Genomic DNA, 25,889 nt, shown 5'->3' with positions numbered 1-25,889 from the left:
CACCACAGTCGGAATGGAAATTGACATGAATCCTTTGTTTTGTCAAAGGATGTGTCACTACTTCCGGTACTTGTTTTTCAAGATAATAGCTGATTCTAAAATAGTATATATGTTATTAGTGTTTAGTAATTGGTAAATGTTTTAATGAGTGGTATTTGCTGCGATTTTAGACCAGGCACCGTACATATATATGTATATATTATACATACATATGTATGTATAATATATACATATTATAATAGTTTAAAAAAATAAGCTTGCCTGTCGTGTAGAAATACTTATCAATAAATGTTCATCTGAATAATACAGATGACGAATCTGAACTGGACTGGATTGTTATCACTGGAACACGAAGTAATGTGACCGAACTCAAGTGATTTATTTTGAAAACTACAATGGGAAGTGTAACGCCCTACTGTGTTTACTTTGACGGCGGACAGCGGAAGTGTCGCGTGACTGACTGAGGGCTTCAACACATCTCGTAACAGGCACGTTTTCCGCCCCATATTTCATAAAAAAGAAGGGTAGTTAGGGATGTTCTTCAGCCCGGTTCTCCCAGGAAGCGTCTGGAACTGTGAGAGAAAACCTTAATTACCGAGATTGACAAGCACTTTTTAGCTGCTTGCTAACTTGACGTTAACGGTCACCGGCTGGTGCATGTGAGCTAATAACGTCCCCCTGTGGGAACTGGTTCACCGTAACCGTAAGAATAGAGGGACGTAAACGAGAAACACGTTCAACGGACACTCGTAAAAGTACACGAATAGGTCAACGTAAACAGGTGTTCCTGTTGAAAACAACGTTATATGAACAGTACCGGTGGGAGGTTGACGTCAGGGGAGGCAGTAACGTAAGGGGTTTAACAAACGTTAATTTAACTTTTGCTATCTTTTAATCCCGATTATAAAAGTGTTCCTGAACAAATGTTAAACTATATTCCCAGTTTGCGCTAATTTTAAGGCAAAATTAAACAGAAAAGCCGATGTTTGACAGCGGCCCCAGGCTTCTTTGTTGGTTTAGGTTAACGAACAAATACAAGTGTGAGGACCAGCTACACGTTTAGCGATAAGGCTACACGACACGTCTCACCCGCAAACTCACTATTATGTTGTGTGGAAACCATGCGTATACTGAGAACCGAGTTTGACAGACGAAAGTTCAACCGACGCGCTTTTACTTTGAAGGGGCAACACTTTAGCGGAAAAGCGGACGCTGCTCGCAGCCTCCAGCTTGACGCGCAGGGAGGATGTAGTGGATTCCATTGGGAAGAAGTAGATCATCGCCAGGCGCTCCTCTAGCGATCTCTCCCTCCCGTTATACGCGTAGGTTAGCGGTGTCACCTCTGGGATGAATCCACCACGGTGTGCAGCTCGAAGGCGGGGTAGTTTCCGGGGATGTTATGTAGTTAAATGGATGGAAATGGCCAAAACGTTCTTCCTATCCTGCCGCTGCTACCCTTCAGTTTGCCTGGCAAATTAGCTGGCTAGCCCTTTTCTCCTTTTTCAGATAGCATATGTTCTCTCGGTCACATCCACCAGCTGCTTTAACTACGTACTTAATTTCCATGTTTCCTTTCCTTCCAGCGTCCACCCCTCTGTGGATTTAAATTAGCCTGGAATATGAGCAGAAGAAGAAGATAAGCAGCGGCGGCGGCGGCTGGCTTCCTGCAGGATTTGGTCCAGGCTTTCTTTTTGTGTGTGTTTTTTTCCTCTCCCCCGTGGACATGCCTCGTCTACGGAGCAACGCTGAGCGAAGCTAGCTGGCTGTCAGACCGGCTAGTGCGACATTTCCAGGCGTTTGGATGATTGTTTTGCCGAAGAGCTGATTTATTTGGGATCAGCGATACCTCCACTGCCCGGGCAAGGAGTCAGCATGGGGGAGCCCAGCCTGGACGACGCCAATGTCAAGGTGGCTGTCCGTGTCCGGCCCATGAACAGGAGAGGTGAGGGGGCTGCACTCGTTGGATTTGTTATGGTTCCACTCGCTCTCAGAACGAATCCTGTACACGGAGGCTGCATACTTTCAGGGTTAACATAATGGATGCTTTGAGACTGGATAGTGCATCTAAATGTGTCTGAGTAGTAATGCACCGAAATCACACGAGCACTATTGCACAGAGCCAATCTCAGGTTTATATGAGGCATAAACAACCACAGGTTAACTGTAAACAAACAATAACAGGAGGCTGGCTTGACATAAGTAGCTCTCCTCCTCCTCCTCCTCCTCTTCCTAATTTCCTGGCAATGGGATGCCAGTCAGAAATCACCCACACATTTGTAAGATGAACTCCTGCCGATTTTAAAAATAAAGCTGTGGTCTGGATGGCATATGTGTGTACAATGCTACCATAGGGATTCCCTCATGGCTGCCTGCCATCCAGCTAGATTTAAAGCTGAGCTGCTGTGTGGGATCTACTGTTAAAAAGTCCAAGCGCTTTGGCTTCTTCGCTGGCTGACATCCAGACACCAATAACCTCTTGACTTTATCTGTCACTTGCTGCCACAACATTTAACGTGGGCAATATGTCAGAGGAGAAAAACAAACTCAGGAGCATCATTGGTTACAAAGTGTCTTTTACTAACAATAAAGTTGCCAGTAATAATATAGTTTCTAGATAGAGGCTCTTCTCTTACTCCCATCATCGATGCTTCACTAACATTTGGCGAACATGCGCGTATCTTCAGTCCACCAATTTTCCCATGACCACTGCATTATTCTGTCCATGTAGTGTCACATTCTCGTGCCTAATTTTAGAAAAGCCTGGGGTAACAAAGGCTCAGTGTTACACAAATCTGCTTGCAAAGGCTATGGTCAATGATATTGCAATTGTTCCATACAGCACACAGTAAAGGACAGATTAATTTGTAGTCAATTGCCAAGCCGTTTTTTTTGCGTGGGAGATCATGTGTCCCATGGAAGAAGTAGGAGGAGGAACGGAGCTGCTGAGGCAGAGTGTAACGGGAGGAGTTATGTTCTTGGCCAGTTCACATATTTATGCCAATGTCCACTCTCTACTGTAAGTGTGAACTTGTTTAGTCGGGTACAAGTAAACCGTCTGTCCAATTTACTTGACTGACACACCTGTGTGTGTGTTCCCCTTTAATGTGTGTGTTCCCCTTTAATTCCATTTAATTGTCTGAATCCTCTGACTATGTATGGAACACAAAATCCTCAGTGTGATTTTGGTTATTTCAAAATCACCATGGGTCAAGCACCAACAAAAATTCATTATCAAAAGTAGACGAGTCCATAGTCTCCTGGGTGCAGCCACGCTCTTCAGAGAGGCGACCTGCGTTCCCAGTTGCTGTATTTCCAACTTCCCTGGTGCCTGATTTCAAACAGGCAACGCCTATTTTGTCTAGTGTCAACACATTCCTGCATGGGGTTTCAGTTGGTCAGAAAGAGAAGGCTAATTATGATTTTGGTGATGGTGAACAAGCAGCAAATTGTGGTAAAGGGTTTTGGGACCAGCAGTGGCAATTCTCCAGTGGTGCCCGTCTGATCTCCACATCGATTGCTTTCCAGGCTTCTTCGCATTCTTTGAGCTGCTCTGTTCAGGTACAGCTCCTTCCCTGTGCTCTGCTGCCAGACATTTGCTTCACAACGCAGCAGCAGTAGTGATGGGAGGTCCCGCACATTTCTCCAGCTGGTGTAGCGATTCAGACCTGTGACTCTGAAATAATAACTCTGCTTATTTAACCCCGAGGGCACTGTCCCTGTGTAGCCCAGGTTGAGGAGGAGAGGTGCTTTAACAGGCAAGCTGGACAAAGGCAGGAAGGGAGTGAGTGAATGAATATTTGCTAACATTGCGTAATGCCCCACGTTCCCATGGCTGTGGCCTTCCAAGAGCAGAGCAACCTCCGGCGTAGCAACGCCAACATCGGCTTCCTGGCCGATGTCGGGGCCGCGGTGCCAAAACCTCCGCACCGGTGGAAGGACCAGAGGGAAGTGGAAAGTGAGAGCTGCTGGTTGCGGAGCAAAGAGAAGCAGAAAACAATGGGTGCATTTATCCTCATCACCACCACATCGCATCAAACTTTCCCCTCTGGGAAAGCAGGAAGTGAAGCCGCAGCAGTAGAGACACATGGGTAATGTAGGCAGCAGCAGAAGAAAAGAGAAAGTTCAGCCTCTCCGTTTCAGTCCCTCTGTTTAACCTGATCTTGTTCTTCTCGTCACTTTGTTGCTGGTGGCTCACCCTGCTTTTTTTCTGCTTTTTTTTGCTGCTCTGTAGTATCCTTGACAGCAAAATAATTGGAGGGGGAGCCAGGTTCTGACTGTTTGGCACCACGTTTCCATGGCTCTACCCCTGTGTGCCTGGTTTGCACGGCTAGCTTCCTCCTCAGATGGAGAGCTTCTCCGGGCGGGATTCCCCTTTGTGTCTTAGGGAGGAGAAATATGCCAGATTCTGACTATGAATAGGAAGTACGAGTCATCTGCTGGAACTGCTACTTTCAGAAAAAGTAACACACTTGTAAAATGACTTCTACCTGCTACTGCCAGATAAAAAGTAACGTGCGTGTGTTAGGACAACGATAACTTGGCATGCTAATAATTTGGCATGCCTGGCCCGTCTAGCACCTGCACAGCAGTTGAAAACACTCCCAGCATGTACAGAGTGGTAAGAATGCTAAGCTTCTCGCAACATCCTTCACAAAAGCACGTGGTCGTCTGTTTTTTATTTATTGCTCCGCCTCCCGGATGCCGCAACCAACTCTGTATAGTGCACTTGCTGTTGAGAAACTAGTGTCGATTCATGATCAAGAAGAACACAATTAGCATATGCTCCACTGCTGACGAATTGACTGTACTGTATGAGCTCATCCCTGCCTCAGAGGCGTCATGCCCTGATCAGACAAAAGCAGTTTGAATGCCATAAACTGACAGAGTTCCTGTAGAAAAATGGAATTGAAACTGCAGGCTGTTTTTTCTGTCCCGATACATTTGTTGAAGTTCTGTTTAATGGTTACGGGATAATCGAAAAGGCATCTGGAGTCATCATGGTAGTGTCTTTAGAAATCTAACCGTCTAACCTGGACCAAATGGTGATGGCCAATCCAGTGATACACTTTAAACTGCAGGATAGAAGCTCATTTACATGGGACTGGCTTGAACCAGGTTGGACCGTTGAAGGACATTATTTATTACCAGCAAGTCCCCTCTCTGCCGTAACGTCCTTGAGCAAACACTGATTTGCAAATAAAGGAGTGCTGCTTCAGCCTCGACATCTGACCCTCACTGTGTAAGGTGGCAAAATAGAAGATGATACCCCCACCAGGAGCAACACAGTTGAGAGAGACTCCTGAGTTCCACCTTAAATCCCATCAAGTTAAATAGCATGAATTTGTCTTTGAGTTTTGTTGACCGCGTTGACAGCATGTGGGTGACCTGATCATGTATTATTGATTAGCATGAAGCCAAAGAGTATTTTCTTTAAAGAAAAACTAATCGGCATGATCCTTTTTATGTTAATTCAATATTTTGTGACTTAACATTTTTATGTGAGATGTAATGTAGATTGGTACAATTGCAGAAATCTGCCATACATTTTTTTTAAACATTTTCTCCCAGAAATAAAGATTGGTATTCTTTTGCTGGTAAATTAGTCTGCCCTGCAAGTAACTAAGTATCAAAATCCCTTTTAAAAATAATAATAATTTTAAAGGCACAACCAGTTCTGCCAAAAGCTGGACGCCCAGGACATGCTGGCCGTGTTCAGACAGCCATCATTAGGACTCCTTGGCAAGATGGATGAATGGAGAGACTTACAAGTCTCATCAATTTCCAGTGCAGTTTGTTTTGTTATTTTCCAACTCTTCTGGTTGCTTTCACAGCTTCTATTAGAAGTTGTACAAAAAAAAAAAACACCAATATGTAGTGGTTAATATTGTAAGGAACATGTAAGCCATCCATTTTTTAGGTTTTCAAAGAGAGAGAGCAGATATTCACTCTGCACTGATGCATCAGGTCAAACCTTGGTAACGTAGCCTCAATGAGCCACATTATATGCTGACCTGTACAGCCGATTAACATAAATGCCTGAGTGAACGGAGCATCAGGACCACTCTGTATGGCGAGTCATGACACACACAGGCCAGGGTCAGCATGGGAGGTCCATAGAGTTGTGTGTGTGTGAGGAAGGAAAATAAACTAATTTCATCCTGTTCAATTGATTAGCTTCATGCTCACCCAAAGGCCACTTCTCAGACCTGGTGTTTCCCGGCACGCTCTAACAACTGTTTAAACTTGATGTTCCACAAGAAATTAACATTAACTATTTAACTTGTGTGCCTCAATCCATGACATGGTGTTGAAATGTTAAAAACGATCAAGGATAACTGTAGAAACGGCGTTAAGTGCTTTGGTTGAAACAATGTGTGTCGTCTGATCCACAGAAAGGGATTTAAACACAAAATGTATCGTGGAGATGGAGAACAACCAGACCATCCTCCATCCTGGCGGAGCTACCCTGGGCAAAGGAGACTCCAGGTACGCTTGTCACAAGTCTGACCACAAGTCGTGTCCACGTCACTGATGTATTCTCTTCACACATATCTGTGTGTGTGTGTGTGTGTGTGTGTGTGTGTGTGTGTGTGTGTGTGTGTGTGTGTGTGTGTGTGTGTGTGTGTGTGTGTGTGTGTGTGTGTGTGTGTGTGTGTGTGTGTGTGTGTGTGTGTGTGTGTGTGTGTGTGTGTGTGTGTGTGTGTGTGTGTGTGTTTAACAAGGGGGATTGTGTGGGGTAAATCTAACAGGTGCCTGCAGGTGATCTAAAAGCAATGGGTTAGTTATGGGACACTTAACGTCCAGTTGCTTCAATTTGCATGAATTTGTATTCTCATAGTCATACTTCAGTGAAATCTAAAAACCCAGACAGGATACACCTCTATTTCTGTATATCTTGTGTGTCAATACAGCAAGTACTCTGTCATGGAACTTTTCTTGTATCCCTTTCCCGGTTTGCTACTTTCACAAACCTGGTCTCAGACGTGTTTGGAATGTTCTTTTGTCGCCACGATGAAGCTTTTGTCCGGAAGCTGATAAACCAGCTGTTGGGCCTTTTGCATTTAAACTGGAATCACTTATTTCCGTCTCTTGGCTTTTACTCCGTTTCCATCCTATTCACCAGCTGCTGTTTCACGGGTAATGACGTCATGTGCTTGGAGACTTGAGCATCTCTGAGACGGACGGCAGAACAGAAATGTGTGACCGCACGTACTCTGTGTGCGAGCGTGTTCTGCGAGAGGGCGTGTTGCACCAGTTGCAAAACCGGGAGGACTAACTGTAGTTAATCACCTCATCTGTAATGAAAAAACTGTAATAATTACAGCTGTTAGATTTAAATGATGTAATAGCTCAAAATCAGCCCGCGGGCCTTGCTCAACTACCGACCCGCCATCTTGGAGGAAGCCAGCTGTGTCGGAAGAAAGACTTCCTTGTTGCTCGTGGAGCGACTGCAGACTGCCGGATCAGAAGAAGTGAATAAATCTGGCCTCTGAGTTGCAGGAGCAGACAACGACGATGACGACACCACCAACAACAACAGCAGCAGCAGTGTGTGTGTGTGTGTGTGTGTGTGTGTGTGTCAGTGTGTGTGTGTCAGAGGTGCCACTGCCTGGAAGAGAGACAACAGCATCGAGACAGAGGCGGACAGAGACAATTACACATGAAAAGACGGACTCCAGCCCACTCCTCACTCCGCCGGGTCGTAACTCCCACCGCCTGGCTTCCTCCCTTTTTCTCAGCTCTTCCGTTTCCGTGGCAACACAGGGGAGGGTTAACGTCGGGTCGCCTTGGGTGACCGTGAAGCCCCTTCCTTGAGTGTTAAGACGATAGAAGGGGGGGGGGGGGGATACAACAAAAAACTCATTTACTCGAGCATCTGTTGACCATAAACTTCCCCTGTGACGTTTATGGAGGACTAAACAAGAGCAGTGCTGTAGTTGCTCTCTGTCTGTCGTTGACAAAGGAGCGAGGAAGCAGCAGGAGGATGGACTGACTGATTGCTGCCCTCAACGTGCAGATGCTATTTAATTTTTGTTTGTTTTCCTTTCTGCCTCTATTTCCATACTGGTTAAATTTGAGGATTATCTTTTACTCTGAATTTTATTTTACTTTGGTTGTTAACAGTCGAGAAAGACTTGAGTGGGTGCATGCAGGAAGTATCCAGTCAAGTTAGGATGTCGCAGGTGCATTGTGATTCTTCAGCTTACTCCATTACCAGGATGCTCTTTGTTTTAAACTGAGCCGACATATCTGCAGCAGATAACGCCTTGAAAATAGAGTGCAGCTTCCTGACCGAATCCAAACTCTATCTGTCTATTCTTTTACGGCTCATCTTTGAAAAACTACAGACGTTGTAGTAAAAGATAGATATATAATTACACTGCTTAGCATAAAGTGTTTCAAGGACTCTCAGGTGATGCAACGCTACCTCCCTGTTAATGGTCTCCTATGGAACCTTTACCTGTGACACACATGTATTCACCATCTTCAGCAGCCGACTCCTGGTCGCCACAGTGTTATGTGAAGTTGAAAAAATAATATCTGCAGCAGTGTTTTTGTGGGAGTTATTGGCTGCCTAAATATAGATGAAAGGTTTTCTATTTCTCTAACAGTTTTCCATCCATGTAATTGGTAAACACCCACTGGGGTTGATCTGATATGCTTTAATTGATTAACAGCAGCTAGGAAGTCACACATTAATTTGTAGGTGTACATGTTTTTGCTGTGGAGCTTACAGCCGGTCTGGAAGAGGAAAGAGTTCCCTTCAGCTAAAACAATTTTTTTCTGGACATAGTGAGCCTGTTTATTGAAGCCAATGTCGTTTTTTTAATTGTCTGCCATATTAATATTGACCAGTGTCTGTTTGGAGCATCATGGTCATTTCCTCCTTGGTTTATGTAATCTGACACAGGGGTCAGCCCACAGGAGGTGTCGGGGAAGAGAACTTTCAACGGCACTTTCTTGTTAGAACTCAATATCCTGTTCTGTGTAGTTGGTGTACATAATGATTCAGGTGTCTCGCAGCCCTCTTTCCCCCCCTAACGCCACATTCTCTTAGACCCCCCCATCATTGTACAGGATTGGTTAAAGACTGAACCTTGAACAACCCTGACACACAATAGACCTTGTCCACCCAGTGTGTAATAATTATAATCATGGATTCTATTTGTAAGGCACTCTTCATCCAAGAATCTCAGAGTGCCCCAGAGCCAGTACATGGTTACAACTAACTATAATTAAAAAAATAGGAATATCATAAAACTCAACTAAAAGACATAAACGCCCTCCTGAATAAAAAGGTTTTTCGGCCAGTCATAAAAGAGTCCAGTGTCTGTGTTGCCCTTAGGTGGTCAGGGACTGTTCCATAAGCGGGGCGCTGATGAGCAGGAGGCCCGGTCGCCCATGGTGCGGAGCTTGGTGTTGGGGACCCGAAGGAGCGAGCTGTTTGTAGATCTGAGGTTGCGGGTGGAGGTTTGGGGAGTAATGAGTTCTTGTAGGTAGGGGGGGTGCATGTCCATTTCTGCATTTATGGGTGAGTCGTAAGGCTTTGTAGTCAATCCGGAATGAGACAGGGAGCCAGTGGAGTGAGTGGAGACTGGGTGTTATGTGCTCATATTTCCGGACTCATCGGGATCCCGGAAGCGCTGTTTTGAATGTATTGCAGTTTCTCGATGTGTAGACGGTCATTGTGTCGCTCTTCTCTCTCTCTCGCCCTCCCCCACACCACCACACCACATACTGTTACATTAGCAACTCAGAACTGTGTTCTGTGTTTTACCTGATCAAAACATCCACAGACCATTTTTGAATTCTTCCTCATTTGAAAGTAATTTTCCGTCATCTTTTTTGTTCCCCCCGTTGTGTGCTTTGCCTGTGTGTCTTCAGTTTTTCCACCAGCGGAGCGAGCTGGGCAGCGAGACTTTAGTTCCTCCCGCTGCCACACTCAGTAACTCACTGATGATGGTGACATAAATCTTGTTTTATGAAGTATCTTTGCTATTTTAAATAGTGCTTCTATAGAGGATCATCAAGGAAGTATTACAGCTGTGATTTTCGAGGTCTCCGACAGACAAGGTATCAAGGTTTTTAATTTGTCCGTTTCTGAAAAAGTACATTATTTGCATTTAAGCACTTTATTTGTTTTGCTGTTTGCTTTTGCACCTGCTCTCCCTGAATCAGTGCAACCACCACCAGGGGTGTCCTGACCTCCAATGTTTGACCTGCAGGGCCAGAACACTTTTTCCCAGTCCTTCTGATAAGCAGACAGCTAATCTCCCTCGAAGTCGTGTTGTCAAACACCGCGGTTTGCATGATGACCTGAGGCTGTTTGCCTTGGACTGGTGAAGCTGGATGTTGACACACTCCAACAGCGGCTTGGCTTCACAGAAGAGTGTGCGGCCGCGTATGATGTACGATGATAGAATGATGTTGAACTTTTTGTGTACCTGTATTTGTTTGCGAACATGGGTTTTTAAGACATGATGGATCTATGGTGTAAATGTTGCCGTGGAAACTGAGCGGTGATGTTTTGATGCAAGGCAAGAGTCCAGCCTGAACCAACCATGTGGTTGGAGCTTCTAACAGCCCGCTAACATAATGACAGAGTTAGGAATTCATGAAAGAGTGTCATTGGTTCACGCTGGGCCACGCTGGCTCATTCTCAACACAATTTTCCAGTTTCAGACCAGACTCAGGTTGAGGCTTTGGACAGTTAATTCTTCTGAGTAAACACATATGAAAGTATAGCAACCATTTAGCAGCACATTATTTTAACATTGCATGGTGCGTTCATGTGCTAGCGGTAACTCAAGTGTCTGAGGCCTCCGTCAGGTGCCCAACAATGTCACAGAATCAGCCATAGGAGAACGGTTGTGCAGCGGCCCACTGAATATTGGACTTTCTCAGGAATACATTATGATGAAGAGCAAAATCTGAGTTTGATTGAAGAGTAAAGGAGTTAATAATAAGAGTGCAGAGGAAGCAATCCGTTTATCCATTCTTTAGCTGCGTAAGAGAAGAGTAGACGGCACACTGGTCCATCTCTCAAATATGTGCGGAGGCTACCATAGTCACCAATGCCCGTGTGGAGGGCATTGGTGACTATGGACAGCAGCGTTGTATCCAAATATGCAGATTTCCCAGCTAGTGAGGCTGAGCCCCCGACTGTGTGAGATGATATAAATGGATGAAATTTGCATCGAGCTCATGTTTGGCATGACCATCTGGAGTCGAGGCCCAGTTCACAAATTTCAACGGCTAGAAAATAGCTTACTTATAGACTGGTTCATTGTTGGCGATGAGTAAGTTAAAGACATATTCACATTAATCACGCAAACTATTTCTATTTTTCTCGGTCCTCTTTGTTGACTTTTCTGTGAAGAGAGTGAAAGCTAGCTTAAAAAGAAAGCCCAGCTATCCATAGTTAATGTGCATCACATGGATATAAAGTGAAACGCGTACGTTGGGGTTTCTGTTTGATTCAATTCAATTCAGTTTATTTGTATAGCCCAATTTCACAAATTACAAATTTGTCTCGGAGTGCTTTACAATCTGTACACATAGACATGCCTGCCCCAAAACCTCACATCGGACCAGGAAAAACTCCCGAATAACCCTTCAGGGGGAAAAAAGGGAAGAAACCTTCAGGAGAGCAACAGAGGAGGATCCCTCTCCAGAATGGACAGGTGCAATAGATGTCATGTGTACAGAAGGACAGATTTAGAGTTAAAATACATTCAATGAATGTGACAGAGTGTATGAATAGTTCATAGTAGGCATATTCCACGATGGAGACCTCCACGATCCATCAGGCAGATGGCGGTGGGGAGGAGGAGTGGGCGGAGTCTCAACAGTGGGCGGAGTCTCAACAGGACAGTGGCGTAGTCAGGAGCAGGAATTCCACGACCCAGACCTCGATGATCCATCAGGCAGATAGGATCTATGCCGTCTCATAGGGTCCGATGACCCCATGAGACGTGAAGTCAAAAGGACTCCGGGGAGAAAGCAGAGTTAGTAACGTGTGATTGAGAGATGAAAATTCATCCTTAAGGAGAGAGAAAAAAGAGGAGAGAGGTGCTCAGTGTATCCTAAAACGTCCCCCAGCAGCTATAAGCCTATAGCAGCATATCAAGGGGCCGGACCAGGTGAACCTGATTCAGCCCTAACTATAAGCTCTGTCAAAGAGGAAAGTCTTCAGTCTACTCTTAATGAGGTGACTGTGTCTGCCTCCCGGACTGAAATTGGAAGCTGGTTCCATAAAAGAGGATCTTGATAACTAAAGGCTCTGGCTCCCATTCTACTTTTTAAGACTCTAGGAACTACAAGTAGTCCCGCATTTAGTGAGCGCAGCTCTCTAGTGGGGCAATATGGTACTACAAGCTCCTTAAGATATGATGGTGCATCACCAATCAAAGCTTTGTAGGTTAAGAGAAGACTTTTAAAAGTGATTCCAGATTTTACGGGGAGCCAGTGCAGAGCAGCTAGTGCAGGAGTGATGTGATCTCTTTTCTTAGTTTTAGTGAGAACACGAGCTGCAGCATTCTGGATCAACTGAGATAAGATAAGATATATACTTTATTAATCCCCAAGGGGAAATTAGTTCTCTGCATTTTACCCATCCTTAGTTATTAAGGAGCAGTGGGCTGCAGTGATGCGCCCGGGAAGCAACTGGTAGTTCAGTGCCTTGCTCAAGGACACTTCGACTTGCAACTAATGGGGAGAGCGGGGATCGAACCGACAACCTTGGGGTTGCAGGACGACCCTCTTACCCCACTGAGCTACAGCCGCCCCCTAAAACTGGAGGGACCTAAGAGACTTATTAGAGCAGCCTGATAATAAGGAGTTGCAGTAATCCAGTCTCGAAGTAACGGACGTGTGAACCAATTTTTCTGCATCTTTTTGAGACAAGATATGCCTGATTTTTGAAATATTACGTAGATGAAAGAATGCAGTCCTTGGGATTTGCTTTACGTGGGAGTTAAAGGACAAGTCCCGATCAAAGATAACGCCGATGCGAGGACTTAACGTCACGACGCACTCATTGATTTCAATGATCTTTCATGCTCCACTCGCTGTAAGCTAGGCATGGTCCAAATCAATTAGTGTTTGTAATTTTCAGGTTCAAACGTCGAGCCAGACTTCAATTTTTAAAGTAGAATGTATTATGTTAGAGTTATGTATTGGACTTATTTAAAGGTATCTTAGTGCTAATGGGCAAATAGAAGTGGTAGTAAAAGCAGAGTGCTGAATCTTTATCGTTTTAGATATTCTCACCGATTTATTTTTTAAATTTGAGGCATGCGCTACAGGAACCATGAAACATCGAGATGACATCAAGAATGCGAGAAATCTGCCTTGAGCCAACAACTACACATACCACATATTTACATTTAAACGGCATAAATACATCTAAAATACAACCTCCTGCCAGAGAAAACCTCCTCGGCTGTGTGAATAGTGCGGTGAAACATGGCCCTCTTTCACATGGAAGTGCATTTTATTTCACCATTTCAGCGCCACCCATAGGCCGCTAGAACGCTGTGCTTTCAATGTAAGTTTGTAAAATGACACCGCACCTGGGCAGTGATTGGTACCTTCCAATTTGAATACAACTTAGTCTCTTACATGTCCTGTTGTCGTCCTCGTCAGTGTGCACCGTGTTACGCTATTTCTGCCTCAGCTTAACATTCCAGTCTCATGCCCAGCCTCATCCCTCCCCAACCCCCCTGGCTACCTTCAGCCTCCTTTCCATCCTCATTCCTCCACCCACACCCAAGGATGGTACAGTCCCAGAGAGGGGGAAAAAAGAAAGAATGAAAAATGCAAGGACAGTAGAGAAAGAGAAAAGGGGTGGGGGAGCATGTGGGGGGAGCAACCATGCATTAAGTTATTTTTCAAATCACGGTGATCAGAGCAGGCCGAAGGGAGGAGGGCTGAATTGAAGTGTTCAAGGACCAAGGGAGGCGGGCTCAGGGCTCTCCTGACTGCCTCATTCTCTTGTTTTATTGGTCCAGGAGGGAGGGAGGGATTTTAGCTTCGTCCATGGGCAACCCCTCTCGCCCGCAGCCTCTGAAGCAGCCATGACGGCTGTCATCACTCCGTACGTCAAAACCCGCCACACTGATTTCAGCTCTAAAGTGTTTGGAGACCGTGGGGGAGATGGTCAGCATGCTCCGAAAGTCCCCCAAGAAGAGTGTTCAGAGAATATTGGGGAATCAGAGATTCATAAACGATCCCACCATCGTTGTATTATTTGAGAAGATGATGCTTTTACATATTGTTATTGAATATTTGGACTGGGTAAACATCCCAGGAAACCTCTCTAATGGCAAAAACGGCCTTCCAGATAAACGGCAGAGCCATGTCGAAGCGCTGGAATCAGTTAGAGATGACATCAAGAATGGCACACGCTGCGTGCTTTCGCTTTCTGAATGCAGCGCGCCAGCAGTGGCGCGTCAGTGAAATATGAAAAGTTGCAGATTGGACTGGATGCTGGCTGCTTAATGCGTTAGTACGGCAGCTTTGGCATTTTGTAAAGAATGTGGACGGGTAACAGGAAACATGTGTGCGGGTGTCTTTGTGTGTGTTCTTGTGCGAGAGCGAGTCTTGAGACATTTTTGTGACGTAGCTCGGGGTCAAGGTTTGATCATATGGTGCCAGGTCAGGCTTTAAGCATTAGTTTGGCTCATATAATGCAGTACCTCGAAAATAAGTACCAACTCTGTCACTTTTTAGTCCTACAAACTACATGCTGAAAGTAGATATGTTAGACAGGTAGGCTCCTTTCATTTAAAAATATTTTTAAAATATTATCTGGAAGATGTTGTGATGATTATCATCAAAACTCAGAATGGTGTTCATGCTAAAATGGGTCAACATAATTTGTTTTGTTTGGTGGTCATTCCTCTCATGGGCGTGTTTCCCTTGTAGATTCCGAGGCACAGCAAAGAAGGATCAGTGTCTCTATCGCTCTATATTGATTGTCCTTGTATAATTAATACGTCCAGTAGGTTGAAACATATCCCCTGTTTAAAAGCAGATTGATGCTGAATAAGCGGAATAAGTTGACGACTACTCAACTTATCGACTGTTTTCTGGATGTTGAAATTAATTTAATGTTAATTATTGTTGCTGCAGGGTCCCAAATACGTGCGAGTGAGTATAATTATAGACTTTGTCAATGTACATACAGGTGGCATATATTTCTATGTTATGCATAGAATGTTAAAGACAGGTTTGTCTTTCTGCAACTTTATGCTGTTTTCTGTTTTTTTATCGATTAGCCTTGTCTGGACCTTTGAAGTTCCGAGAGCTAGATGTAGAGATGGATGCACTGTGTGATGAGGATCCCTTTCGAAGGTCACGGCTGTTGGCTAAACTTTGTAAATGCTGACGATGTGGGTTCTTGTGTGTCATGTAAATGCCTGCTTGTTATTTTTCCTCAGTTTTTCCCTGTAAAATATCACACAGATATTGGGTCCAATCCCCCTCTCCTTTTAAATCAATTTATTTATATACATCAAAGTCGTTTTCCATGTTCATCGCTGAGCAAGTTGTAATTTGTACAGCTTTTAATTCATACTTTATCAACTCAGTGGAGGCTTTAATTCGAAGCTCCAGTATTGGTGAACTTGATCCTGTACCAATAAATGAAGATCAACCATGCTTTTCTATTCAAGATGTCTCTGAATCTACTGTCACCAGAGTTCTAGGCTCATTCAAGAACTCGAGGGCCAAAGATGTTTATGGAATTGACTATCTTTCTAAAGTAACTCAAAGGCACACGCTCTCACCCAATCACAAACATTGTGAATAACTCTCGGGCAATGTGTGTTCCCAAAAGGATGGAAATCAGTCCTAGTAATGCCCAGTTTTATGTCAGGAGAGTAAACCGATGCCTCCAATTATCGGCTGTATTCTTCCTGCTGTTTCCGAAATTGCTGAGAAATGTGAGAGGCTACCGGTAGTGTCATATTTTAAATATTTAGGTATTTTTATTGATTCTAATCTCTCTTTTAATAAACAGGTAAGCCATGTGACAAAGGTCTTGAAATTTAATCTTGTGAATTTTAGATATATAAGACACAGTTTTTAAGCATGCGGGCTGCAATAATGTATTTTAATGCAATGAGTGTCCCCCATCTGACCTATTGCTGAACCAGCTGGGCACAAGCCAACAGCACAACATTAACATCTATTCACATTCTCCATAAGCAAGACATAAAAACACTTGATACAAATAAAAAAAAGCCACCATCACTGCAATATTCTCACAAAACACCATATCCTGAGTTGGGAGAACATCATTAAATTCACTGATGTGAGTCTGGTTTTTAAAATGGTATGTGATATGGCTCCGCCTCCGCTTCGTGAATTTGTTAATCAAAGCGTCAAAGCAGCAGACTCACTAGATCTGCTTCAGGAGGTGATTGTGTCATTTCATATAAGTCAAGCTCGTTTAGCAAATCTACAATCTCTGTGAAGGCAGCTCCCTCGTGGAACGCTCTGCCACCACACATACAAGCACAAAACATTCAAGCATAACCTAAAGGATCGGCTTGTTGCCAATCAGGTGTGCAATCATTGATGTGCTGTCTGTCCTGCATGCTTGTTACGCCTATATGTGCATTTGTTTTTATGTGCATTTGTTTGTATGTGCATGTTGTACTGTAGCTGGGGTTGTTCTGCCGGACGCTGCAGCCCGTTAATCTGCTCTGGTCTATTGTTGTACCCTTTCTTTTTGCTGTGTATTGGTTTTTATCTATACACTGTTGTCTGTTTGTCTATGAATTGTATTTCCATTTCATTTTGAGATGTTGTTATTTTAGGCTGCCTTAAAAACATCTGGCCGGCGACAGCACATGTTAATCAGCCTCTCTGGCTCACCTACAGTCCAACTGGTAATTGCTGTGCATTGTCCCTGCAAAAGCAATGAATAAACTAGAATGGGCACTCGGTAGAGCGCATACCTTCGCATATCACAAGATTGGGCATTGAATTATGAACATGTTGGCATTAGTTGCATGCCAATTGGATAAAAATTGACCGTGCAATGGTAAAAAGAAGATTTTGACCTTTCCATGACCTTGACCTTTGACCCGATCGATCCCAAAATCGAATCAAATGGTTCCCGGATAATAACCAATCATCCCACCAAATTTCATGCGATTCGGTTTAAAACTTTTTTTGTTATGCGAGGAACACGCATACAAATAAATAAATAAATACACTGCGATCAAAACATAACCTTCCGCATTTTCAATGCGAAGGTAATAAAATAAGACCCAGTAACCCGTCTACGCTACCGTCTGATTCCACCACACTCTACCCTCCACCCTCTGCCAACTTCACGACCAACCCATGACACACAGGCACACACACATATGCCAACACACATATGCCAACACACACTTGCCCACACATACATATGCCCATACACACACACACACACACACACAAACAAACACATGCCCCCACACACACATATGCCAACAAACACATATGCCAACAAACAGGTAGACATTCCCGCAACACTCACATCACAGTTCCAGAAGTTTTTTTTATTTGTTATATTTCTCTGCAGGCCTGTAGATCTGAATGCTGGTCTTAGCCTAACATCCACAGACTCACACCCTTACCAGACCCCTCAAGAAGTTGGTTTGACATGTGGCAAACAAACAAGACGTTAACAAGCTACTCACACACAAGGCTGGTTATGAATCAAATGTGTGCTCAAGTGAGTGAGCCCGAAGCCGGCGGCTCTATCTCGGCCTTTTGTCTTTCATTCTGTCTCTGCTCACGTGCGTCTTTATTGCTCATAATGTCCCACTCCCTCTCTTTTGTCTAAAAAAACAAAGTTGATAAAGCATTCCTATTCTTGGTCTGGAGTTTGCTTGCTGTCTCTGCCCCCCAGCAGGGTTAGGCTTGAGTTTGCGTGGTTAGGCCTGTCACCTTGACTAAATACGGGGCTATAAAAAGTCTTTATGAAACGGGGCTAAAGTAAACAACGCTGCATGTTTTTGGGCTAGTGGCGCTGTATTACTTACACTGCTCTTTGTGTGCGAGTTATCCAGCAGTGTGAAAAGCCTATTGAATTGGCTTAACATACTGCATCTTCTTTAATGTGTACTAAATCATCTTCCTATCTCTCCACATGCTGCCATGGACCTTGACCCACCCAACATCTACAGGAGTCAGCCTAAGGTGACGGCACACACAAACATGCACAGACACTGTTGAGACTGAGCTGTGAATCATCTCTGTGTGAACAAAGCCGCTGGATTTCACCACTCGGTTTGTGAATCGGGAGCAACTTCCCAGGCAGCGATACAGAGTAATGAATTGGCAGGAGGGTCTTGTTTCATTTGTTATATTTGTTGCTTGGATACTTAACATGGTTCTGGCTGTGCGGCACCTGGATGTGAAGCATTTGTCTTGTTCCCGAACACTAACACATAAACCACATGACACGTAAAGTATTAAAAAGAACTAATTTATATTCAACTTTGTTCCTTTTTGTTGCTGAAAGTCAATTACATAAAACAAGTACACAATGTTGCACAAATAATCTATATCCACATTACAAAAGATGGATACTATCTACATCCTAAATCCCTGCTGACTGCCATTTAACAAACAAATCTCTAATTTATATACAAGCTACAATTGGATGAAAACTCCAGTTTCTCATATATACAGGACTGTCTCAGAAAATTAGAATATTGTGATGAAGTTCTTTATTTTCTGTAATGCAATTCAAAAAACAAAAATGTCATGCATTCTGGATTCATTACAAATCAACTGAAATATTGCAAGCCTTTTATTCTTTTAATATTGCTGATTATGGCTTACAGCTTAAGAAAACTCAAATATCCTATCTCTAAATATTAGAATATCATGAAAAAGTATACTAGTAGGGTATTAAACAAATCACTTGAATTGTCTAATTAACTCGAAACACCTGCAAGGGTTTCCTGAGCCTTGACAAACACTCAGCTGTTATAAATCTTTTTTTTTACTTGGTCTGAGGAAATATTAAAATTTTATGAGATAGGATTTTAGAGTTTTCTTAAGCTGTAAGCCATAATCAGCAATATTAAAAGAATAAAAGGCTTGCAATATTTCAGTTGATTTGTAATGAATCCAGAATGCATGACATTTTTGTTTTTTTAATTGCATTACAGAAAATAAAGAACTTCATCACAATATTCTAATTTTCTGAGACAGTCCTGTATATACAATTCAAGTGATTTGTTTAATACCCTACTAGTATACTTTTTCATGATATTCTAATATTTAGAGATAGGATTTTAGAGTTTTCTTAAGCTGTAAGCCATAATCAGCAATATTAAAAGAATAAAAGGCTTGCAATATTTCAGTTGATTTGTAATGAATCCAGAATGCATGACATTTTTGTTTTTTTAATTGCATTACAGAAAATAAAGAACTTTATCACAATATTCTAATTTTCTGAGACAGTCCTGTATATATATGGAAGATTTACCATAACCTGTATGGCAAGTCAAAGGTGAAATACTTTTTTTAATGTTTAGATTGTTGCGCTACAGTCGCCACAGATGTGTGACATCTGCTTCATGCTGCTCCATGTTTCTCTTCCCAGGTCTTTGCCTACGATTATTGTTTCTGGTCAATGGATGAGACCGATAAGGAGAGATTTGCTGGTTAGTTCATGAAATGATCCAGTTTGCACAGTATTTAAAGTTTTAACATTGTTCCAGTGAAACCGAAAGGTTCGGTTCAACATCAAATGAAATTCTTTGTCTGTTTGTGTGTGTCCAGGTCAGGAGGTGGTCTTCCAGTGCCTTGGGGAAAGTCTTCTCCACAACGCCTTCCAGGGCTACAATGCCTGTATCTTTGCCTATGGACAAACTGGTAATTAACCATGAGACAAGCCACTCTGCCGTTGCCAACATGATATCATACATGGTATCTGCACTGCGTGTTCATTCCATCAGACTGATGACTAAAAAACAACTTGATAGACTCTGATTCTGATGGTTCTGATGAATCAGTCTAGTGTCTAAACAAACTATGGTTATAATGTTCCAGGTTCTTGACACTGAAGAGTTTCTAATTCAACGTAATGTTTTAGTTGGTAGAGTGGCATCTTTTTTATTCAAAGTGTTTTAGAAATACTGCTCATCTCTTGTCTGTAAACAGGATGCACAAAACTTAGATCAATATGAATCGGTCCAGTGCAGCACCACCTTCACGCCTGACCTCAGTAATAAACATCTTATTTCCGACTAAGCCAAAGAATGCTGAACGTTATTGACATTGGTTTATAGAATTGTCTTATATTGCATACTCAAGTCGCCAATGTAGTGACTTGTTTGAATATTTAATAACTCTGTGTGTCTCTGTCTCTCGTTACCAGGTTCGGGGAAGTCGTACACCATGATGGGGTCGGGGGACCAGCCGGGTCTGATCCCGCGGCTGTGCAGCGCTCTGTTTGTGCGAACCCAGAAGGAACAGCGGGAGGAGGAGTGCTTCACCGTTGAGGTGTCCTACATGGAGATCTACAACGAGAAGGTCCGAGATCTGCTCGACCCCAAAAGGTATGACCTCGACCTAATCCTCAAAGCCTTTTATTAAAGAAAGTGTCCTTTTATTTCACTATGTATGCTCTTTATAAGGTCTACGGAACTTTTATGCTTTGCAAATGTTCAAAACGCTTTACTTGTGTGAGTTTTATCGCCGCACTATTTGTGGTTTATTTGTGCCAAATAGGAGGCGTGGCTTATCTGCATGACTTATATCCGTGGTAACAGTTATCATTTCCCCCATCCACCATGAAAGAAATAAACAATAGTTCTGCTATATACTTGTTGTGGAAATCCCACAAACGTCGGAATATTAAACGCCCTTGTGTTTGTGTTCATAACATCACCCGTAGGCTCACACCGCGTGGTGAATTTCACCGACTGCGTCTGGATATCCGTCGCTTCTAGCGCTACTAGAGTAGCAGCAGCAGTTAGATTCACCAACGGCACAACGTCAGTGATGACGGGCGGAGCATCTCAACGTTGATTGTCTTTCTCAACACGGCGTCGGAATATTTCATCACAGTTGAACAATTTTAACTTTAGCCAATGAGGCAAATCTTCCGCCTCGCGCCGCCCAGTGGAAATTTGCTTTATCCGCATCCTTTAGCACTTTTGCTGCGAACGTAGCATTAGTTTGTTGTCATGAACTGGGGCATCAACCTTAAATATAAGTAAATGCGGTCCGTCTCTGGTAACTTGATCCACTTTGTGGGTGAACAGCCCGTGTCTGAAGTCCTTTTAACCTTAAGTTAGTTGGAACTAGAGGAAGTTGCTGATGGTTTCTGGTACCAGCTGCTGCTCTGGTCAGTGGGTCCAAAGATCACTTCTCTGCCTCGCAGTCCCTGATCGAGTCCAGTTCATCTCCAGCAGGTCAGCAGTAAATCAAGAGCACAGGCCTGCGTCTGCTGCCCCAGACGCATGACCGTTGACCCTCCCTCACAATGTGACCTTTAACCTCAGTGAAAGGGGCCAAAGAGAAGCAGACCATCTGACAGCCATATGGGATTTGCCTTGGAGAAGAGAACGGTGAAGTTGTGAGGCCTGGAGCAAGTTTGAATCAGGGGTCAGAGAGCTGAGTGCGAACTAAGTCCCTATGAATTGGAGGTGGTAGTGGTGGCCAGAACCAGCTCAGCCTTTATTCACACCCCTGCTAATACATCAGATGAATAGTAATTTCCCAGGAGTGACCATGTTGTTTGTCTATGTTTTTAAACCTGTTTTTTTTTCTGTCCAGTGGAAAACAATCTCTGAGGGTGAGGGAACATAAAGTTTTGGGTCCCTACGTGGACGGCTTGTCTCGACTAGCTGTGGCCAGCTACAAGGTAAACATATTTATCTTAGATTTCAGTATCTTAAAACAAATTAAATTGCTTTTATGGTTTATTGACATGCTACCTCTTCTGCTGTTGAATCCTTGCCACCACTCTGAGCAGTGTGTCGGTGTCCAGCAGACACAGAAGTGAGAGGCGCATCCTACTTTCATTCATGTTTAAACTTTGAGAATTTGTAACCGCGTCGCTCACATGGCGGCAGTGGGCTGCTTAGTAACTGGTCTACCAATCACTTTGAAAAGGGGCTTGGAATGCAAATGTCAGGATTAATTATATTTTCTTTCAGTTTATATTGCATTCCAGACCCCAACTCTTCGCCAAGAAGCAGTCACTAAATACATAAACAGTCATTAAGTCCAAACAAATGTACTGTATAATATTCCTCCGTCAAAAAAAAGAGAAAATAGAAATTATTGTTTCATTTATTCATGTATTTATTGTTGTTTCTGTTGCTCTGCCAGGACATTGAGTCTCTGATGTCAGAAGGTAATAAGTCTCGAACTGTCGCCGCTACCAACATGAATGAGGAGAGCAGTCGATCGCACGGTGTCTTCAACATCATCCTCACGCACACACTGAAAGACATGAAGTCTGGGGTAAGACAACGCACACGGTTTTCGGACCTCAGTGGCCACTGGCGTTCTTTTTTGTGTGCAGAAGTTACATCGGTATCCTGAACAAAGTATTTTTTCAGTGTGTCCCATCCACACCTAGACTGGTGTCCTACCAGGTTATCCTAGTTTACACATCATCAGATGTTCTCTCCCTCCTTCTGTTGCCTTAGAATCTAATTGATTTTCTTTGATTTATATTATCTGTCAACATGTTCCAGCCATTTTTTTAAATCTGTACCAGAACAGAAGTGTAGGTGTAATTATTTACACTTGGCTGGGCAAAAAAAGGCTCCGGTGTCTATCAATCACCCCTCTGCCGCTAACGGAGGGAAAGGTAGTTACAAAACGGGATGATGTCAGCTCAGCTGTCTGACCAGGCACTCCGCGAAAAGAGCTGATGACTAATTCTCCATCCTCACTGACCCACTTGGGCTCTCCTGCTCCTTGCTCTTATTTCCAGACAAATGTCGCCCACCAGCGAATCCTCTGAATAATTCAAAGGCGTGACTTTGAGTTTGTCAGCTGATACAGCCTGCTCTGTTTTCAAGGCACACCCACAGTCATTCAGAAGCTTCATCGGCAACCTGCTCATACGTAGACTGTGTCGTCAGTGAATCACATCCTGTGTTTTGATGAGTCAGTTCCGTAGTGCTTTCTTTTATTATCTCCTCATTCGACATACAAGTATTAAAAGGTATGCTTTATGACTACAGTTGATCCTCAGAAAGCAGCGTTTCATTGGCAGTGAGAAACCGTATGGTCTGTCTGGTATGGGAGCCCCAGAGTGGGAATGAAAACAACCAAGTAGATATCTTAATTTGATGTTTACCCATTTCTAAATGTATTAGTATGGAAAGCAAGGACACGCATGTCTAATGTTTTTTAGAGCACCAATTAATCAGTCGTCAGAAAAATAAATAGCATCTTTTTTTAAATCAGTTAATCATTACAATTATTAGGATTACTAGGATTTGCTGCTCTTCCTGTTTTTTTACCATACAGAATCAACTATTTTATATTTACATTTTGTATTGTTGGATAGACAAAACAAGTAATATGAAGAACTGATGTGCCTATTTTTCTATATTTTCTGTCTAAAAGTCCTAAATTAATCAATGAAATATTTACTAGATTAAACGGTAATGAACACAGTGAATTGGTTGCATGCTTTGTAGATGTAGTGTTTAGTTAAGCTTTAATTATAATTCAATTCAATTCAGTTTATTTGTATAGCCCAATTTCACAAATTACAAATTTGTCTCGGAGTGCTTTACAATCTGTACACATAGACATCCCTGCCCCAAAACCTCACATCGGATCAGGAAAAACTCCCAAATAACCCTTCAGGGGGAAAAAGGGAAGAAACCTATACGCAGGCCATCTTGTGTTTGAATGATCACAGCATCGGAGCTCATCTGTGCCCCTCAAGGCTCAGCCAGGAGGAGGGACAGGGATGAAGGGACAGGTTTAAAAAAATAAAAATAAAAAATCTAAATCATCAGATGAGTCATTCTGACACTCGTTACAGGATTTCCTTTCAGCAGCGTGTCCTGCTCAGACCTGTCAACCAAAGACTCAAAGTTCAGTCAGTCTGAACTTTGGCCTTGTTTGCTGCCACCACTCAGTTGTTTGCTGTTTCGTTCTGTGCTTTGTGAATCCTGTCAAGATTTGGTGATATCGTTGAATGTTCAAAAATAAATGTTTTTTCCCTCATGCCAGGACCTGGCACTGTATGTTAGAATCCAGTCATTGGTAATTGCAATAAGGAGCTGTGATTGTTTTATTTGAAGTAGTGCTAGTCTGTATCTGTGCAGTTGAAGTGGATCTTTATCATTTATTCTTCAGACCTGGTGTCTGCAGGATTCAGGTTTTGCTGAGATGTGATCTGTGCAATTACTTTTTCTTGATTCTCTTTTTACGATCAAACTCATTCTTTTGTTTTCGCAATACAATGAATACTCCAAAACCAAACTCAAGTTTGACAGTCAGGCACACACACACACTACCCTCCTTTGCACACACAGCTCCATCTAAAACTTTTTCGATTTCATATAATGGGTTTCATGAATGAAACAAATGGAAGTTTGAGTGTCTTACAGTCTCTTGTCATGACAATCATGACTAATTGTACTCGGCGATGTATTTCTCTCTAAACTTTAACATGTTAAACACCACAAGGGTTCTTGTTGTGAACATAGGGCGCTGAGGAGAATCAGAAGATCGCAGGAGCAGTCTGGAATCCAGATTGATTAAATGGAGGCATGAGTGTGTAGGAGGTAACCTGTTTCCTTAAAAAGTAGAGACATCTTACAGGATTTGAGCAATGTCAGGCACCTCATTGTTTGTCTGTTAATGGGAAAACTCTTTCCATTTGGAATCTTATTAAAAAGACACCTAGTGAATAAAGCACCAGACTTGTTTTACCAACGTTTCCCAGTCGACATATATATACGACACTGGCTAAGCGAAGGCTTGTACTTCACAGAAGCACTGCGGCTGAACAGGCCCGCCATACACACTCTGCTGTGCAGCAGCCAGGTGAAGATCAGGTGTTAACATACGGCCCTGTCAGCTACTGCCCTGTCACGCTTGGCCAGGACCGGATCTGTCCCAGTATAGTTGGCAATGTGATATCCACACTTTCAGCAGCCCGTGAAAAGAAACCAAAGGAAACCGTCAACAAGAGAATGAAAGATGAGAAACCAAAGTGTAGCGGAGACTTGGTTGACAGAATCACAAGAATCTGAGGAAGGCCGAGAGAAGGTCTGAACAAGGGCCGACGACAGCATCCAGCCCAGCAGGAGCAAAGTTGTCGAGGCGAGCTTCCTGATGAAGACAAACACCTTGTTGTTTATTCCTGGATGGTCTGTTGCTGTCATGCTGTCAAATCAGAGAAATACTTGAAAGCTGCTGAACACCCAGCAGGGGTTGCCTTGATGAAGTGTCTCCTTGGTGATTAATGAGCCATCCTGGCAGACCTCATGATACCGCTCTTTTCAGTAATGAACATCAAGTCGTGTCCTGCTTCAAGGCCGCTGCTGAAGCTCCACGTCCATCCAGCCCACTGAAACTGCATGATGCATTTAGCTACAAGACAAAAAGAAAATGTATTGTAATGTAATTCATTTGAGGAAAATGTTGCCTAATGTTGATTCCTGCAAGTTGTGGCAGGTGTTGAAGTAGTCTGTGCAGACTTGTCCAGCTTGTCCAAGTTGAAAGTGTTCTCTTGTTGACGACAATGTTGACAGAACAAAAACTAACAATTGTATTTTCTAACTAAAAGTAAAGGGGGTGGGGGAATAAAAGATATGCGAGTTGTCATTTCTACAGCTGAATATACTGTAGAGAATGAGCCTACAATCAGTCTCTGTCTCTCTTTG

General features: G+C 43.2%; 1 protein-coding gene across 6 annotated transcripts in view; it reads left to right on the top strand.

Moving 5' to 3' along the window:
* The first annotated feature begins 489 nt into the window (after positions 1 to 489).
* Positions 490 to 25,889, top strand: part of kif13ba (kinesin family member 13Ba) — a 41,560-nt gene continuing 16,160 nt past the window's right edge. The window contains exons 1-9 of one of the 6 annotated variants that reach the window (XM_056413649.1): positions 490 to 574; positions 1,584 to 1,942; positions 6,393 to 6,486; positions 18,189 to 18,201; positions 19,619 to 19,679; positions 19,798 to 19,890; positions 20,396 to 20,576; positions 21,799 to 21,886; positions 22,357 to 22,491. In XM_056413649.1, coding sequence (XP_056269624.1) covers positions 1,873 to 1,942; positions 6,393 to 6,486; positions 18,189 to 18,201; positions 19,619 to 19,679; positions 19,798 to 19,890; positions 20,396 to 20,576; positions 21,799 to 21,886; positions 22,357 to 22,491 — 735 coding nt within the window. In that variant the 5' untranslated portion in view covers positions 490 to 574; positions 1,584 to 1,872. The other 5 variants (XM_056413650.1, XM_056413651.1, XM_056413653.1 and 2 more) reach the window with 5 other exon arrangements.

Source organism: Pseudoliparis swirei, chromosome 4 (genome assembly GCF_029220125.1).
Source record: "Pseudoliparis swirei isolate HS2019 ecotype Mariana Trench chromosome 4, NWPU_hadal_v1, whole genome shotgun sequence".
NCBI classification, from domain to species: domain Eukaryota; kingdom Metazoa; phylum Chordata; class Actinopteri; order Perciformes; family Liparidae; genus Pseudoliparis; species Pseudoliparis swirei.
This window is presented reverse-complemented; position numbering and strand designations above follow the sequence as displayed.